Source organism: Dipodomys spectabilis, unplaced genomic scaffold (assembly GCF_019054845.1).
Source record: "Dipodomys spectabilis isolate Male_0828 unplaced genomic scaffold, ASM1905484v1 ptg000216l, whole genome shotgun sequence".
Lineage (NCBI taxonomy): Eukaryota > Metazoa > Chordata > Mammalia > Rodentia > Heteromyidae > Dipodomys > Dipodomys spectabilis.
This window is the reverse complement of record NW_024870893.1, coordinates 756,163-773,011: the sequence shown is the minus strand read 5'-3', so window position 1 is coordinate 773,011 and position 16,849 is coordinate 756,163. Positions and strand designations below refer to the sequence as shown.

Below are 16,849 nucleotides of genomic sequence, written 5' to 3'. Positions count from 1 at the left end.
TATATAACATAATGACCATAGTATGTAGTATAAGAGTATATATAGTGTAATATTATCTAGTGTAATACAGTATACACTGTTATATCTTGTTATACACATTATATATTAATTAGAGCATATACTAGATATTATGTCATATATTATGACATATTTATAGCAGCTATCATATATTACATGATCTCATATATGAACTCAGGGGCTGGGCGCTGTCTCTTAGCTTTGTCTCTCAAGGCTGGTGCTCTACCACTTGAGCCACAGTGCCACTTCTGGCCTTTGCTGTGTCTGTGGTGCTGAGGAATCAAATCCAGGGCTTCATGAATGCGGGGACTGTCTTCCTTCTACGTCTTTCATTAGATTCAAATCTCCTATTTCTATGTTTCCAGTGAAAGCTCTCCCAGGAAAATGCCTAGGAATTTTGTCACCCATCACACCCAGAAAATTTTACTGCTCTGTGCTCATTAATGTTGTTCTGCTTGCAACTGTACTTGGACTTGTTGCTGTGCTAATGGCAGGTGAGTCGCTTCCAATGCAGAATGTGCGGGTAGGCCTGGGTCTGGGCAGGGGAAAGGAATGGTTGATGAGCAGCTAATCCATTTTCTCTGTGTTAGTGAACACAACAGAAAGCCCCATTCCAGAGACAAGGCTGTTTTCCTCTTGCCAGAAAGACTGGATTGGATTTGGGAATAAGTGTTATTATTTTTCTGATGATATAAGGAACTGGACCTCCAGTCAGGCCTTCTGTGCATCCTTTGGTGCCAATCTGGTCAAGTTTGACAGCAAGGAGGAGTTGGTAAGAAATGCTTTTGGGGCTCCTCTTTTCTGTGACATGCTAAAAGACACCCTGAAATTGGACAGGTTTTGTATGGTGGAAGCTAAAACAGAATGAAGGGTGGGTGCAGGTGGCTCACACCTATAATCCCAGCTCCTCAGGAAGCTAAGAACCAAAGATCATGATTTCCAAGCCAACTGTGGAAGTACCTCAGTGAGACTCTTGTCTCTATTTAACCAGCAAAAAGAGCTGGAAGGAGAACTGTGGCTCAAGTGTTAAAGCCTTGAACAAGAGAGCTCAAGGACAGGGCTGGGAATGTGGCTTAGTGGTAGAGCACTAGTCTTGAGCAAAAGCAGCTCAGGGACAGTTCCCAGGCCCTGAGTTCAAACCCCTGTACCGGCATATATCCACCCATAAAAAGAAAAAGGCAAAGAAGTAATTCCACCTAATAAATAGCTACTCAGGAAGTGAGAAGTGAGATCACATTTCAAAACTAGCTCCTGGCTTGTGAGAAAAGAAAAGGAAAAAGAAAAACTAATCTGAAAGATAAGGAGTAATATTTTCAACTTACTGTGTTTTATTACAGAATTTCTTGGAAAGACACAGAGATTCGTATGACCGTTGGATTGGCCTTAGAAGACAATCTCCACAGCATAGATGGAAGTGGGCAGACAACACCGAGTTCAGAAACCTGTATGTATCAGCCGTCTTTTTGTTTATTTCTTTATTTTGTGCCAATCCTGGGGCTTGAACTCAGGTCCTGGGTGCTGTCCCTGAGCTTCTTTGGCTCAAGGCTAGCGCTCTAGCACTTGAGCCACGGAGCCACTTCTGGCTTTTTCTGTGTATATGGTTCTGAGGAATCGAACCCAGAACTTCATGCATGCTGGGCAAGCACTCTACCACTGAGCCACACTCCCAGCCCAAGTCTGTGAGACCCTCATCTCCCATTTACCACCAAAACGCTGGAAGTGGAGCTATGGCTCAAATGCTAAAGCGCAAAAGCTCAGGAACAGGGTGGAGGTCCCTGAGTTCAAATCCCTGGACCAGCACATGCACAAACACAAAAACTAAAACCAAAAACCAGAATGGGGGTCCAAAAAATAATGTCAAAGCTGGGCGCCAGTGGCTCATGCCCATCATCCCAGCTACTCAGGAGGCTGAAATCTGAGGAACACAGTTCAAAGCCAGCTCGGGCAGGAAAGTCCATGACTCTATCTCCAATGAACCACTGGAAGTGGTGCTGTGGGTCAAGCGGTAGAGCACTAGCCTTGAGTGAAGAGTTCAGGCAATGCCCAGGCCCAGAGTTCAAGTCCCACGACTGACAAAGAAAAACAAATAATAATGATGGCAAAAAAAGTAAAATGGTGTTGATGTCTCACGCCTGGAATGGTAACCACTCAGGAGGCTGAGATCTGAGGTTTGAGTTTTGAGGCCAGCCTGGACAGGAAAGTCTGTGAGACTCTATCTCCAACGAACCACCAGAAAAATAGAAGTGGTGCTGTGGTTCAAGTGGTAGGGCGCCAGCCTTGAGCAAAAGGAGCTCAGGACTTACAAAAAGGAAAAAGCAAGTATGTACTCCAATATGAATATGTGCTATTTCTCTGCTTGTTTCTAGGGCTGAGGTGAGGGGAACTGGGGAGTGCGCCTATCTGAATGGAGTGGGCATCAGCAGCGGGCGGTTCTACACGGAGCGGAAGTGGATCTGCAGCAAGCCGAGCAGCTACGTGCAGTGTGCAGCGACCTCGGGGTCCTTTCTGCATGGGGTCTCCTGGCTGGGGCTCACGCCTCTCATCCTGACTGGGCAGATATATATGCTTATATTTTATTAGAATATCCAAATATTCTGTGTAGATATAGATAGATAGATAGATGGATGGATGGATGGATGGATGGATGGATAGATAGATAGATAGATAGATAGATGTATATAATAAAATACTGCCCTACCTGGAGGAATGTGCACCCTGACAGGAAAGGGAAAGCTGCCTTCTGCAGAAAGCCCCTGGGCCAGAGGCAGCAGTCAGCTCCCTTTTCATAGCTCATGTGGCCTGCCCTGCCTCTTGGTTAAGCTGAGGCCTCTCTGCTCCCATTGGCTGAGCTCAGGTTCACAACCTGCAGAAGAATGTAGCTTCATGACTTCTTAGTCACTGTAATCCCGCCTGTAATCCCAGCGACTCCATAGCTCCCAGCCAGCCCTGGCAGGAAAACTGGTGAGACTCTTATCTCCCATGAACCACCAAAAAGCCAGAAGTGGAGCTGTGGCTCAAGGGGTAGAGTGCCAGCCTTGGACAAAAGAGCTCAGGGACAGTGTCCAGCCCCTGAGTTCAAAGCTTAGGACCTGCACGAGAGAGAGAGAGAGAGAGAGAGAGAGAGAGAGACAGAGAGACAGAGAGACAGAGAGACAGAGAGACAGAGAGACAGAGAGACAGAGAGACAGAGAGACAGAGACAGAGACAGACAGACAGAGACAGAAAGAGACAGAGAGAGACAGAGAGAGACAGAGACAGAGAGACAGAGAGACAGAGAGACAGACACACAGACAGACAGACAGAGAGATATACAGAGACAGAGACACACAGAGACAGAGACAGACAGTCAGAGACAGAGAGACAGAGAGAAAAAGAAAAACAGAGAGGCAGAGAGAGACACACAGAGAGGGAGGGAGAGAGACAGAGTCAGAGACAGAGAAACAGAAAGAGGAAAGGAACAGTAAAGAGGTTAATTGCTGATCTCCTGTATCCTGTGACTTAGAAAAAGAAGCTCTACCTTTAACTTACAAAGCATCAACTTGTAATTCAAGAATGTTCTTCAGTGAGTCTTCGCACAGCCGTTTGTATTTTGTTTCTTCTCCTTCTCCTTCTCCAGTCCTTCTTGTGCCACTCCTGGGGCTTAAACACAGTGCTTGGGCACTATCTCTGAGTTTTGTGTTCCAGGCTGGTGCTCTACCACTTGAGCCCCAACTCCATTTCTGGCTTTTCTCACCGTCTCCTTGGAGATAAGAATCTCACAGACTCTCCTGCTTGAGCTACCTTGGAAATGCAATCTTCAGATCTCAGCCTCCTGACTAGCTGGGATTATAGACGTGAGCAGTGGTGCCTGGCATTGTCCTGTATTTTGACAGAGATCCCATGAACACACCTTCACAGTCACAGAATCTCAGTATTAGGACTGTGTGCAGGGAGCTGTAAGAACCTCTGGCAATGAACAAAGTTGCAACGGGAGATGCAAAATCCATATTATGTGTGGAAAGAAAGGAGAGAATGAGAACAGAGGGAAGAAAGGTGGGAAAGGTTAAATCTCCCAAATGATAATGATCCAGGGCCAAGCTTTATGAATGTGTTTGACCCAGATCCACAAAGCAAAGGAAGCACAAACTCAAAAACACAAGAGGAAAGCACAAACTTGAGAAGATACACAAAAACCAAAGTGCAAAAAAACCAAGCCACTTACCCGGAGGGTAATTCATTGGAGACAAAGGGCACATGGACTTTCCTGTCTGGGCTGGCTTTGAATGATGATCCTCTGTTCTCAGCCTCTTGAGTAGCTAGGATAACACTTGTGAGCCACCAGCGCCTGCCTCCTGAGCTTTTGTACTCAACACTGGCATTCTACTACTTGAGCCACAGCTCCACTTTGCCTGGTGGTACTTGATTGGAGGTAAGAGTCTCATAGACTTCCCTGCTTGGGCTGGCTTTTAATCTTGATCCTCAGATCTCAGCCTCCTGAGTAGCTGGTATGACAGGCATGAGCCACTGGTGCCTGGCTTTGTTCTCATTCTTATAATGACCTGTGTGAGAGATTTTTTTTCAGGAAGAAGAGAAAATGAGAGTAGCAAGGAACCTACTCCGTGACTCAGTGGCAGAGCGTTCGCCTAGCATGCACGAAGCCCTGGGATCAATGCCTCAGTACCATATATACAGAAAAGGCTGCAGGTGGTGCTGTGGCTCAAGTGGTAGAGCACGAGCTTTGAGCAAAAGAATTTCAGGGACAGTGCCCAGGTCCTGAGTTTAAGCCCCAGGCCTGACAGAAAAAAAACAGAAAATACATGCACATTCAATCCTGCCAATAGTACAATGCCAGATATACCAAGATATACCAAGGCACAGGAAGAAAAGGAGCACAATACAAAGACATTATTGCCTGAGGCTCATCTAATGCTTCAAAGGTGCATCTTATCTCCTGGTTACATTCTCTTGCTCAATTAAAGCCCACCAAAGCTTGCTTTGTTTATTATGTATTGATTGTTCCAGCATGGGTCTTGCACTCAGGGCCTGGGCACTGTCTCAGTGTTTTGCTCAAGGTTGGTGCTCTACCAATTGAGCCACAGCACCGCTTCTGGATTTTTTATTTGGTGGTTAACTGGAGATTCCAATTACACAGGCCCAGCACTGGTAGCTCATACCTATCATCCCAGCTACTCAGAAGACTGAGATTTGGGGACTGTGGTTCAAAGTTGGGGGAGGAAAGTTCATAAGGCTGTCATGGCCAGATAGCCACCAAAAAGTGGCTGAAGTGGTACAGCACCAGCCTTGAGCAAAAAAAAAAAAAATGACAAGGACTGGGACAGTGTCCAAGGTCCAGGACTGGCACAAAACAAATAACAAGACTCTTGGGTACATTCCCACCCTTGCTGGCATTTACTGTGGACTTCAGCTACAAGTGACTTTGGAGGTGTCTCTCTCTGTTCTGGTTCTCTGGGTTCTGGTTTCTGGAGAAATCATTATCTCTGTTGTGAATGGGAGCGAGCCACTGGCTCCCATAAGAAGGGCCCTCTGTCTTCCTGGTCCAGCCTGGCCCTTGTCCTTATTTGGAGTGCTCTGCTGCCCCGTGTGGCTCTACTGTTCCTCACAGGTCACTTCAGCCCCTTGTCAGAAAGATGTTTCCATCAGTGCTGTCTTCCCTGAACCCCAAGCTCATTGTGAGAGACACTGTGGAGATACCCATGAAAAACTCAACATGGATTCAGAGCCAGGCGTTGTGACTCATGCCTGTAATCCCAGCTTCACATCTGGGGACCGGGTTTCAAGGTTTTTTGGTTTTGTTGTTGTTGTTGTTGGTCATGGTGCCTGAACTCTAGGCACCTTCAGCTCTTCAGCTCAAGGCTAGCACTCTACCACTTGAGTCACAGCACCACTTCTGGCTTTTTCTTCTTATGTGGTGCTGAGGAATCGAACCCAGGGCTTCATGCATGCAAGGCAAGCAGTCTACCACTGAGACATCTTCCCAGCCCGGGGTTCAAAGCCAACCCTGGGAGGGAAAGTCTATGATATTCTTCTTACCAATGAATCACCAGAAAACAGCACGCAGAACTGGGGCTCAAATAGCAGAGTGCCAGTGTTGAGCAAAAAAAAGAAAAAAAACCCACATAATAAAAAACTGAGAAACAAAACCCAGGCCCTGAGTTTAGGCTCTAGTAAAGGCACCAAAAAAAAAAAAAAAACAAAAAAAAACACAAAAAAACAAAGAAAAAAGAAAAAAAAAAGAAATTATAAAAATGGAAGCAGAGGCCAGGCTTTTTCCTGCTTCTAATTAATATGTGGCCATACAAACAGATGAAGTATAAAGGATTGAGTCCTGCCTAATTCCACAAGGTCAAGCAAAGTACCAGGTGTGTGCTCTCCGCAGGTGGCTCATTCCCACCTGGGCCCCCAAGAGACAAGCCACAACCAGCATTTAACTGAGGGCCTGGCCAAGATCATTGCCTGCATCCCAAGAAGACTGTTAGGAAAATGGAAGAGAATGGAAAAGGAATAGGCCGGAATCGATCAACAGGGAGGACTGTTTATTGAGATAGAACAGCAAGGGGCAGAGAGCTTCCCGCAGGTTAGGAGGTTGTGCCTGAGAGTTGGGACAGGAGCTGGGTTTTTATAAGAGGCTCAAGGAAGGAGACAGAGGTGAAAGAAAAAGCCACCAGGAAAAGGAAGTTGGGGGGCATTTCAGTTGAGCTCACAATCGGATGAGTACAGCTGGGCTTAGATGGATTGCCCTGCCTGCACTTCAAAGGAGATCACAAAGGAGTTCACACATACCCGGGATTTTGCCTGCAGTCTGTGTGGGCCTGGGACAGTAGGCTGGGGGTCAGTCCCTCACATTTCATCTTTAGATACATAATATAATTGGGCCAAGAGGAGAGAGGCAAGTCTTTCATATTGGACTTTGGATACATAAGAAGAATTGGGCTGAGAAAGATGTTGTGGGGAGTTATGAGAACAAAGCAGATTACCATCATTTGGAACCTTGAAGGAATATAAAATGTGAAGAGGCATCATGGGCTATTCGGGGCTACTTCCTGCTGTGGTATGGGGGTATTGAGGAGTCACTGGGCCTGGGGTCTTCAGGGTCCAGGCTTATAGTCGGCAGGACAGTGTAAGCCAGGCCTCTGGTTGCCTGCAGTAATTGGATGGCCTAGACTTGCTCCCAGGCCCTGAGTGAGGGCTGTTAGCCTGCTAGAGAGAAAGTTGAAAACACTGAGATCAGGCAAAAGCCTGACAGATGGCAGGACTGGTGGATACCAGTAACACAGGAAAACATCCTGGGCACAAGCCAGAAATGTTCCATTTGGATCATGAGCCCATAAACAGTCAGAAGTTAGGGCTGGATTGGAGTAGCTAAGGGCCTGGTGAGAGACCTTGATCATTGTCTGTAAGTAGCAGGTAACAAAGGCAAGAATGTCAATTCCTGTCCAGTTAGAATTTAGACAGATATGGACATTAGATGAGCATGCTTCTAAACTTGTTTCTATTGGACTCCTGGCTCTGGTGGAGTTTGAAAGGGCAGGCACAAAGTGGCTGATGTGACATCATCTCCTCCGACTCCTCTCCACCTGGTCCTGGTGGTCTGGGTGCTTGTTGCTGGGATAATTTGTCCCAGTTGACATTTATTGGCTTCAAAGTCACGGCCTGGACATTTTTACTTGAGCACTTCTGCACAAGGCTAGCACCCTACCACTTTGAGTCACAGGGCCACTTTTTGCAGTTGGAATCCGCTAAGGTCCCCAGAGGGTCAGGAAAGGAAAGACTCCTGGAGTCTCTGCAGACCCCACAGACAATAAGGAAGGCAGGAGGGACTCCTGGAGTCCCAGGGTTTGTATGGGCCTAAGACAAAGCATGGGGGTCTATCCTTCAGAGTAACCGGCCCATTTTTTAATTCTCTGTCTTATATAAGCGCACCCCAAAATCCAGTCCCTGGCACAACCTCCAAATACGTGGAAAAGTCTTTGCCCCTTGGTATTCTTCAATCAACAGTCCTTGCCTGTGGGGGATTGAGTCTGGCCTATTCCTTTTCCCTTCTCCTCCATTTTCCCAACATTTGAAGCTGAAACCCAGTTCCAGAGCTGAAACCCAGAGGAAAAGCCTAGGAATAACTGGGTCCTTTCCATCTGCTTCTAACCGAGCCATTCACCTTCTCTTTCCCAGGCCTTCCCTCACTGTTTTTTTAATTTTTATTTATATTTTGTTGTTGGTCATGGGACTTGAACTCGGCCTGGGTGCTGCCCCTTAGCTCTTCAGCTCAAGCAAGGGCTCTACTGCTTGAATCACAGCACCACTTCTGGTTTCCTGGTGGTTTGTTGGAGATAAGAGTCTCAAGGTCTTGCCTTCCTGGCCTGGCTTTGAACCACGATCCTCAGATCTCAGCCTCCTGAGGAGCTGGGATGACAGGCATGAGCCACTGGTGCCCGGCAAGGCTCTTCACTGTTTGACCAACTCCATCCAACATCCAAAAGCCTTCAGGACAAGGTAACTAGCCAGGTCTGTGGATTCCAGGAGTCTCTCCCTTCCTGTTTGTGGGGTGCCCAGAGACTTCAGGAGCCTCTCCATTCCTGAAGCCCTGCACCCTGTAATTAGGAACTTTGCCCTCTCCTAATGATTGGGATCTCTCCATCCACCTTCCCAAAGCACCAAGGACGCCTGGCTCAATGGGACAGGCTTCGTAGTCCTACTGAATTTACCAAATTGTCTCCCAGAGACAGACACCCCTTGGCATGCCTTCAGTCTAATCTGAACACTCTTGGCTGACTGATTGGCAGTCAAAAAAGAAAAAAACCCTGACTTGTTTGTCTACTGAAATCTGGCCTCACTAAACCATGGCCACCGCTGGCCTAAACTCAAAATCTTCAGTGTTACTCTCAGTGATTTAAACAATTCTCCAACAAAACTGAGAGTGGTCTGAGTTCCCCTAAACCTACGCCCTTCTCCGACCTCCACTCTAGTGGCCCCTCTGCTCCCCTGCCTTGCTCACCAAGCCCTTCTCTGCCATGAGCTTCCCAACCTCTAGATCTCCTCTAGAAAATAACTCCTTGTCACAGCTCAATCTCTCACCCCTTTTCTCTCCCTCTCTCCCTCTTTCTCTCTTTCCTTTGATGACCTTCAGCACCAAAGATCCTTTTCTCCTTCCTTGCTCTTCTAACTACACTCTTGCTACTTGCAGTTGGTCCAGATTCTCTAAGCTAAAACTGTCTGTCTGCTCCAAGCAAACTCCTCCTGCTGAACCCTGTATCCATGCCTGGCTATCTGTCTGTCTGCCTGCGTAGCTGACACCAGGCAGAGGTGGGCGTAAACCACCAAAGGTAAAACAACAGCTAATGGCTCTGCTTAAACTCCCTCCACACAAGCCCCTCCACACTTACACATTTCTCAACCCCCTTCTCCGGCGAATACACCTTCTTCCCATCCAGACCCTAAATACATGGGCCTCTGCTCTGGTGTTTTCATTCATCTGTCACTGACAGTGGCTGGCTGATAAACATAGTTTCTCCCTTTTACTGCTCTCTCCCTTTCTCACCCCAAAATACCCATTTTCTCTTTGGCACCTAATTAGTCCAATCCTTTTCTCTTTCCTGAGTCCACTCACTTCAAAATCTGGATTCTTCATTTCTCTTCTAGGAGGCTGCAGAAAAGAAATACTTTCCTCTCATCTCTTCCAATAACTCCCTATCCAAATACTCAAATACTTACTTTTCATTTTTTTCGTCCGGTCGTGGGGCCTGAACTCGGCCTGGGCACTGTCCCTCAACTCTTCAGCTCAAGGCGAGCGCTCTACCACTTGAGCCACAGCACCACTTCCAGCTCTTTTTTCTTTTTGCTTATGTGGCGCTGAAGAATCAAACACAGGGCCTCATGCATGTAAGGCAAGCGCTCTACCACTGAGCCACCTTCCCAGCGCCATCACTCACTTTTCAGTACCTGAATTATGCCACATCCTTCCTTTAAATGTCTTTAGGTTCAAAGTGCTGCCTTTTCCTTTTACAAATCTGTTCAGCCACCTCCTCCTCCAGTTCTCTTTGCAGGCTCTAGAAGAGACAAAGGCTCCATGATGGGTTTTTCTACAACCCACCACTCTTCCACCAAGCTTACTCCTCTTCACTCTTTTAGGGGTTAAAACATCCAATTCACATTCTATTGTGCCTTATCACCAAAACTGGTTTAAAGGGTTTCTGTTCTTGTTATAAGTGTTTGTTTTAGCATGGAAATTCTGTTCAATTCTGTGTGTCAAAACTGCCTGGTGTTTTTATGCTATTGCCTATTTTCTGACACTGACCATGTGGTTTTATCTTGGGCAAAATGATATCCCTTTGCCACTGGAATTCCAGAACACTTTTGGTCAATTTCCTTTTTTGTTTTAAAAACCTGTGTGCCTAAAAAGTTTTGTTTAAATGTGTGTGTGTGTGTGTGTGTGTGTGTGTGTGAACATGTTCAACATAATCTCAGTGTAATCCATAGAAGCTGTTATCATGGTGTCAAAAGGCTTCTTTTATTTCTTGGTACTGATGTTTCCTGAAATGGATGTCCCTGGATGGCAATTGTAAATTTGGTGTTAAAGAATTTAATTACCAATTGTGCTGTTTGTTAAAAGGAAACATCTTTATCAAAGGTAATAGTGAAAAGATTGAGATGCAGCTCAGCTCCTACACAGCTGAGATCAAGAACACTGTAAAGTCTACTCCTGGATGGTGAGCAGACCCTGCCTAGTACCTGCATTACCTAGGCAACTGGCACAGCTGGAAGACGTCACATTCCCATCCACTGAGGTCACTTCTGAAACCAATGTGGCCACAGCTTTCTCCCACCTAGGCCCACCTCCTTACCTGGTCCACCTCCCTTTTCCTGGCCTTTCTCACACCTTTCACCTCCCCAACCTAGATAAGACTTAGCCCAGAGCCAGATGCCCTCTTTCTCAGTCCCATGGAGTGCCAACCTGGCCTGGTTCCAGCCAGAACAATGAATAAACCTACCCCTTAACAGAAAATACCAGGTGTGTGGTGTTCTAACTCAGTGGCCTCTTCTTTAAAAACCTAACATACACCAGAAAGAAGATAAGGGTATATAAATAAAGAGAAAAGCTTGTAAAGAAAACCTTGGAAAAGAAACTCCAGAAGGTTCTAATAGGTGGCAAATGATATGAGTATGTTGTGAATTATTAACTGGTATGTAATCAAGCTAGCTATGATTAAAATACTGATGTTGTAAGCATTATGTCCACCTTTGGTCCTCAGCTCCATGCAGACCTGCTCTCTGCCCAGACCCACCTGAACTCCCATCTACATCACCTCCTACCCCAGGCCCTGCTGCTAGCTATAGCAGAGGCTGCCATGCACTCTCTCCAGGGCAAATATGGCTCCTCTAATAAACCTTCTAGGAATCTTTCTCCTGTGCCTACATGGTCCCCCGGCATGGATGTGATGGATCCTTTCATTGATGCTTTCTGATGCAGCACCAACATGTCATTCGTTTTGTCAAGTGTCTTTAACCAGTCTAGGTATATATTTGTAAGCAACCCAGCAGTAAATGTGACAATCACCTGAGGGACACGTTCTATCCCAGATCCTGCCTGGACCAACTGTGTAGCTGCCTCCACCATGGCAAAAGCAGACTGGACCCTTCCTGACTCTATCACATGCAGCTGATTCCTTGTGATAGACTGCTTTAGATTTACACAAACTAAGACTCTTGTGAGACACTCTCTGTTTGCCGGTGTCATTCCTATCCACCAGTCCTGCCACCTTCTCAGCCTTTTTCCTGATCTTAAGTTTCTGGTTTTTTGGTCGGTGGTGGGGCTTGAACTCTGGGTCTGGGCGCTGTCCCTCAGCTCTTCCACTCAAGCCTAGTGCTCTACCATTTGAGCCACAGCGCCACTTCCAGCTTTCTCTGCTTATGTGGTGCTGAGAAATCGAAGGGCCTCCTGCGTGCAAGGCAAGTACTCTACCACTGAGCCATCTTCCCTGCCCTCAAGTTTCTGTTTCACAGGCTAACGGCCCTCACTCAGGACCTGGGAGCAAGTGAAGGCTGTTGAAAAAAATGGAGAATGGAAAAGGAATAGGCTGGACTCCATCTTCCACAGGTGAGGAGTGTTTATTGAGATAGAGAAGCAAGGAGCACAATCCCGCCTGGGGGATGGAGATTGTGGGTCGAGTCTGGCCTATTCCTTTTGTTTTCCTCAAATTTCTGTGTGTAACAGAGAGAGAAGGAGAGAAATGGGGAAGGCTCACGCTGGTAATACTAGCTACTCAGGGATTACAGGCATGAGTGACCAACATATTTGAATTTCTTTGAGTTTTATCATGAACGCCAGTATTGGAGCCACATTTTTGTGGCTAGAGATGAATGGGAAGTGGGTTGGAGGGGGAGCAGAGGTGTGTTTCTGTTACTTGCTTCCTCCTCTTTCTTTACTCTTCCTCATCCTCCTCTTCCCTCTTCTTCCTCTTTTTCTCTTTCCCAATTAGTTGGTGCCTAACTTCATTTGCACTGGGGCAGGATTGCAAACTAGTCATCATAATCTTGCAATGTATACTGCAACCCTTGCAAAATTTGTCCTGAAGCAGGGCTTTGGTGGCTCATGCCTGCCATCCTAGCTACTCAGGAGGCTGAGATCTGAGGATAATCGTTTGAAGCCAGCACAAGTGGGAAAGTCATGAGACTCACCTCCAGTAAATCACCAACTAGCTGGGCTCAAGGCCTGGCTGTAGAGGTCAAGCAGCAAACCTGAGCAAAAAAGACTGTGGCTCAAGGCACTAGTATAGACACACACACACACACACACACACACACACACACACACACACACACACACACACACACACAACTAAGTTAGCAGGAAATTTTGGGTGACACAGTTAAATTTTCACCAGTTGATCTCTTGAAGGATGTCTCAATAGTAAATTTAGTCCTTTCGGTAAGATTCTCAAAAAAACAAACAAACAAGGTGTTGGGCTTTTTTTCTTCCTCATGCTCTTGTGCTTGCTTTAAACTGAGAGGCAGAAATCCAGCAAACATTGGGAGGGCCTAGAGTAAGTACAAAAGAAATTGCAGGAAGCTTCTGTGTGCAGGCAGAGGTGCCCATGACTTTTGGGTAAAGGTGGAAGGTAACTGGTGAAGAGGGTAAACAGGCATACCTGCTGAGTAATGTCCTTAAATGGTTGGGCCATTGGTGTTTCCAGAAAGAAGGCGTGCAAGTTCCATTCCAGCTGGAGTCTCTGTGTTTGCTTTAATGTGACAATAAAATACTTACATAAAGATTGCTCACTGTGTTTACATATATATATATAGTATAACATGTATACATAATGATGTAATATATGAAACATGTTTTATGTAGTATATGATACAAAATAATATAATATATAGGATATCTAACAACATAATATACATTACATACATGCTATAGCATATAGCATATATATTACGATATACAGTATATATACTCTATATTATGATATATAATATAGCATCATATAGTATACATGATATGCTATATATCATACATAGAATTTATATTTTATATTGTAAAATATATATCATACTGTTATATTTTATATTGTTTTTAATTTTATAAGTTATTTGTATCTTATTACACATCTTTATATTTCATGTTAAATATACTTCATATCATATAGTATAATATATGATATGTAGTAGATAGTACTCTTTTATATTATATCTTATACAAAATAATATGTAGATTATCTGACTATATTATACTTTACATAAAATCTTTTTTTTTTTACATAAAATCTTATATTGTAATGTTTATAAGATAAACACAGTATGTAGGTAAAATTATAATATTTAACATAATGACCATAGTATGTAGTATAAGAGTATATATAGTATAATATTATCTAGTGTAATACAGTATACACGGTTATATCATGTTATACACAGTATATATTGAGATCATAAACTAGATCGTACGTCTGTATTATGACAAATTTATAGCAACTATCATATATTATATGATCACACTGGGGCTTGAACTCAGGGGCTGGACGCTGTCTCTTAGCTTTGTCTCTCAAGGCTGGTGCTCTACCACTTGAGCCACAGTGCCACTTCTGGCCTTTGCTGTGTCTGTGGTACTGAGGAATCAAATCCACGGCTTCATGAAGTGGGGAGGGTCTCCCTTCTATGTCTTTCATTAGCTGCAAACCTCCTATTTCTATGTTTCCAGTGAAAGATCTCCCACGAAAATGCCTAGGAATTTTGTCACCCATCACACCCAGAAAATTTTACTGCTCTGTGCTCATTAATGTTGTTCTGCTTGCAACTGTACTTGGATTTGTTGCTGTGCTTACGGCAGGTGAGTCGCTTTCAATGCAGGATGTGCGGTAGGCCTGGGGTCTGGGCAGGGGAAAGGAATGGTTGATGAGCAGCTAATCCATTGTCTGTGTTTTAGTGAACAAAACAGAAAGCCGCATTCCGGAGACAAGGCTGTTTTCCTCTTGCCTAAGAGACTGGATTGGATTTGGGAACAAGTGTTATTATTTTTCTGATGATGTAAGGAACTGGACCTCCAGTCAGGACTTCTGTGCATCCTTTGGTGCCAATCTGGTCAAGTTTGACAGCAAGGAGGAGTTGGTAAGAAATGCTTTTGGGGCTCCTCTTTTCTGTGACATGCTAAAAGACACCCTGAAATTGGATGGTTGTGTAAGGTGAAAGCTAAAACAGAATGAAGGGTGGGTGCCAGTGGCTCACACCTATAATCCCAGCTCCTCGGGAGGCTAAGAACCGAGGATCATGATTTTCAAGCCAACCTGTGGAAGAACCTTGGTGAGACTCGTCTCTAATTAACCAGCCAAAAAGAGCTGGAAGGAGAGCTGTGGCTCAAGTGTTAAAGCCTTGAACAAGAGAGCTCAAGGACAGTGCTGGGAATGTGGCTTAGTGGTAGAGTGCTAGTCCTGAGCAAAAGCAGCTCAGGGACAGTGCCCAGGCCCTGAGTTCAAGCCCCAGAACGGGCATATACATACACATGAAAAGAAAAATACAAAGAAGTAATTACCTAATAAATAGCTACTCAGGAGGTAAGAAGTGAGATCACAGTTCATAACCAGCCCCTGGCCTGGGGGAAAAGAAAAGGAAAAAGAAAGAAAACATCTGGAAGATAAGGACTCATATTTTCAACTTATTGTGTTTGATTACAGAATGTCTTGGAAAGACACAGAGATTCGTATGAGCATTGGATTGGCCTTAGAAGAGAATCTCCACAGCATAGATGGAAGTGGGCAGACAACACCGAGTTCAGCAACCTGTACATATCAGCCGTCTTATTGTTTGTTTCTTTGTTTTGTGCCAGTCCTGGGGCTTGAACTCAGGTCATGGGTGCTGTCCCTGAGCTTCTTTGGCTCAAGGCTAGTGCTCTATCACTTGAGCCACAGAGCTACTTCTGGATTTTTCTGTGTATGTGGTTCTGAGGAATCGAACCCAGGACTTCATGCATGCTGAGCAAGCACTCTACCACTGAGCCACACTCCCAGCCCAAGTCTGTGAGACCCTCATCTCCCATTTACCACCAAAATGCTGGAAGTGGAGCTGTGGCTCAAATGCTAGAGCGCAAAAGCTCAGGAACAGGGTGGAGGTCCCTGAGTTCAAATCCCTGGACCAGCGCATGCACAAACACAAAAACTAAGACCAAAAACCAGAAAGGAGGTGCAAAAAATAATGGCAAAGCTGGGCACCGGTTGCTCATGCCCATCATCCCAGCTACTCAGGAGGCTGAAATCTGAGGAACGCAGTTCAAAGCCAGCCCTGGCAGGAAAGTCTGTGACTCTATCTCCAATGAACCACTGGAAGTGGTGCTGTGCCTCAAGCGGTAGAGCATTAGCCTTGAGCTGAAGAGCTCAGAGCAATGCCCAGGCCCAGAGTTCAAGTCCCACGACTTACAAAGAAAAACAAATAACAATAATGATGGCAAAAAAAGTAAAATGGTGCTGATGTCTCACGCCTGGAATGGTAACCACTCAGGAGGCTGAGATCTGAGGTTTGAGTTTTGAGGCCAGCCTGGACAGGAAAGTCTGTGAGACTCTATCTCCAACGAACCACCAGAAAAATAGAAGTGGTGCTGTGGTTCAAGTGGTAGGGCGCCAGCCTTGAGCAAAAGGAGCTCAGGACTTACAAAAAGGAAAAAGCAAGTATGTACTCCAATATGAATATGTGCTATTTCTCTGCTTGTTTCTAGGGCTGAGGTCAGGGGAACTGGGGAGTGCGCCTATCTGAATGGAGTGGGCATCAGCAGTGGGCGGTTCTACACGGAGCGGAAGTGGATCTGCAGCAAGCCGAGCAGCTACGTGCAGTGTGCAGCGACCTCGGGGTCCTTTCTGCATGGGGTCTCCTGGCTGGGGCTCACGCCTCTCATCCTGACTGGGCAGATATATATGCTTATATTTTATTAGAATATCCAAATATCCTGTGTAGATATAGATAGATAGATAGATAGATAGATAGATAGATAGATAGATAGATGCATATATTTTAATAGAATACTGCCCTATCTGGAGACACAAGCACCCTGACAGGAAAGGGAAAGCTGCCTTCTGCAGAAAGCCCCTGGTCCAGAGGCAGCAGTCAGCTCCCCTTTCATACCTCATGTGGCAGGCCCTGCCCCTGGGCTCCCATTGGCTAAGCTGGGGGCCCTCTGCTCCCATTGGCTGAGCTCAGGTCCACAACCTGAAGAAGAACGTAGCTTCATAGCTCCTTAGCCATAAAGGAAGAAGAAAATAGAGGTGTATTGGTCTTTATTTACCACCTTATAGGGCAAGAAACAACAGGTCAGGGAGAAGCTTTATAATTTGCTATATACAGTTGCTGCATTGTT

At 45.5% G+C, this 16,849-nt stretch overlaps 2 protein-coding genes across 2 annotated transcripts; both read left to right on the top strand.

The window, feature by feature from the left end:
* The first annotated feature begins 505 nt into the window (after positions 1-505).
* On the top strand, positions 506-2,598 carry LOC122122910 (C-type lectin domain family 2 member H-like). The gene is made up of 4 exons (XM_042697345.1): positions 506-512; positions 609-790; positions 1,356-1,462; positions 2,385-2,598. Exons 1-4 carry the CDS (start codon positions 506-508, stop codon positions 2,596-2,598), a joined length of 510 nt encoding a protein of 169 aa, XP_042553279.1.
* Positions 2,599-14,430: 11,832 nt separating this feature from the next.
* Positions 14,431-16,427, top strand: LOC122122909 (C-type lectin domain family 2 member H-like; the record flags this gene model as incomplete). The annotated part of the gene is made up of 3 exons (XM_042697344.1): positions 14,431-14,616; positions 15,180-15,307; positions 16,214-16,427. Coding segments are annotated over 3 exons (528 nt in total), but the record flags the coding sequence as incomplete, so codon positions are not given.
* Positions 16,428-16,849: the final 422 nt, after the last annotated feature.

Excerpts from the sequence above, each read along its gene's own strand:
- LOC122122910 (XM_042697345.1), top strand. Across the intron at positions 791-1,355 it reads TTGACAGCAAGGAGGAGTTG|AATTTCTTGGAAAGACACAG; the intron begins GTAAGAAATGCT and ends GTTTTATTACAG. Across the intron at positions 1,463-2,384 it reads AACACCGAGTTCAGAAACCT|GGCTGAGGTGAGGGGAACTG; the intron begins GTATGTATCAGC and ends GCTTGTTTCTAG.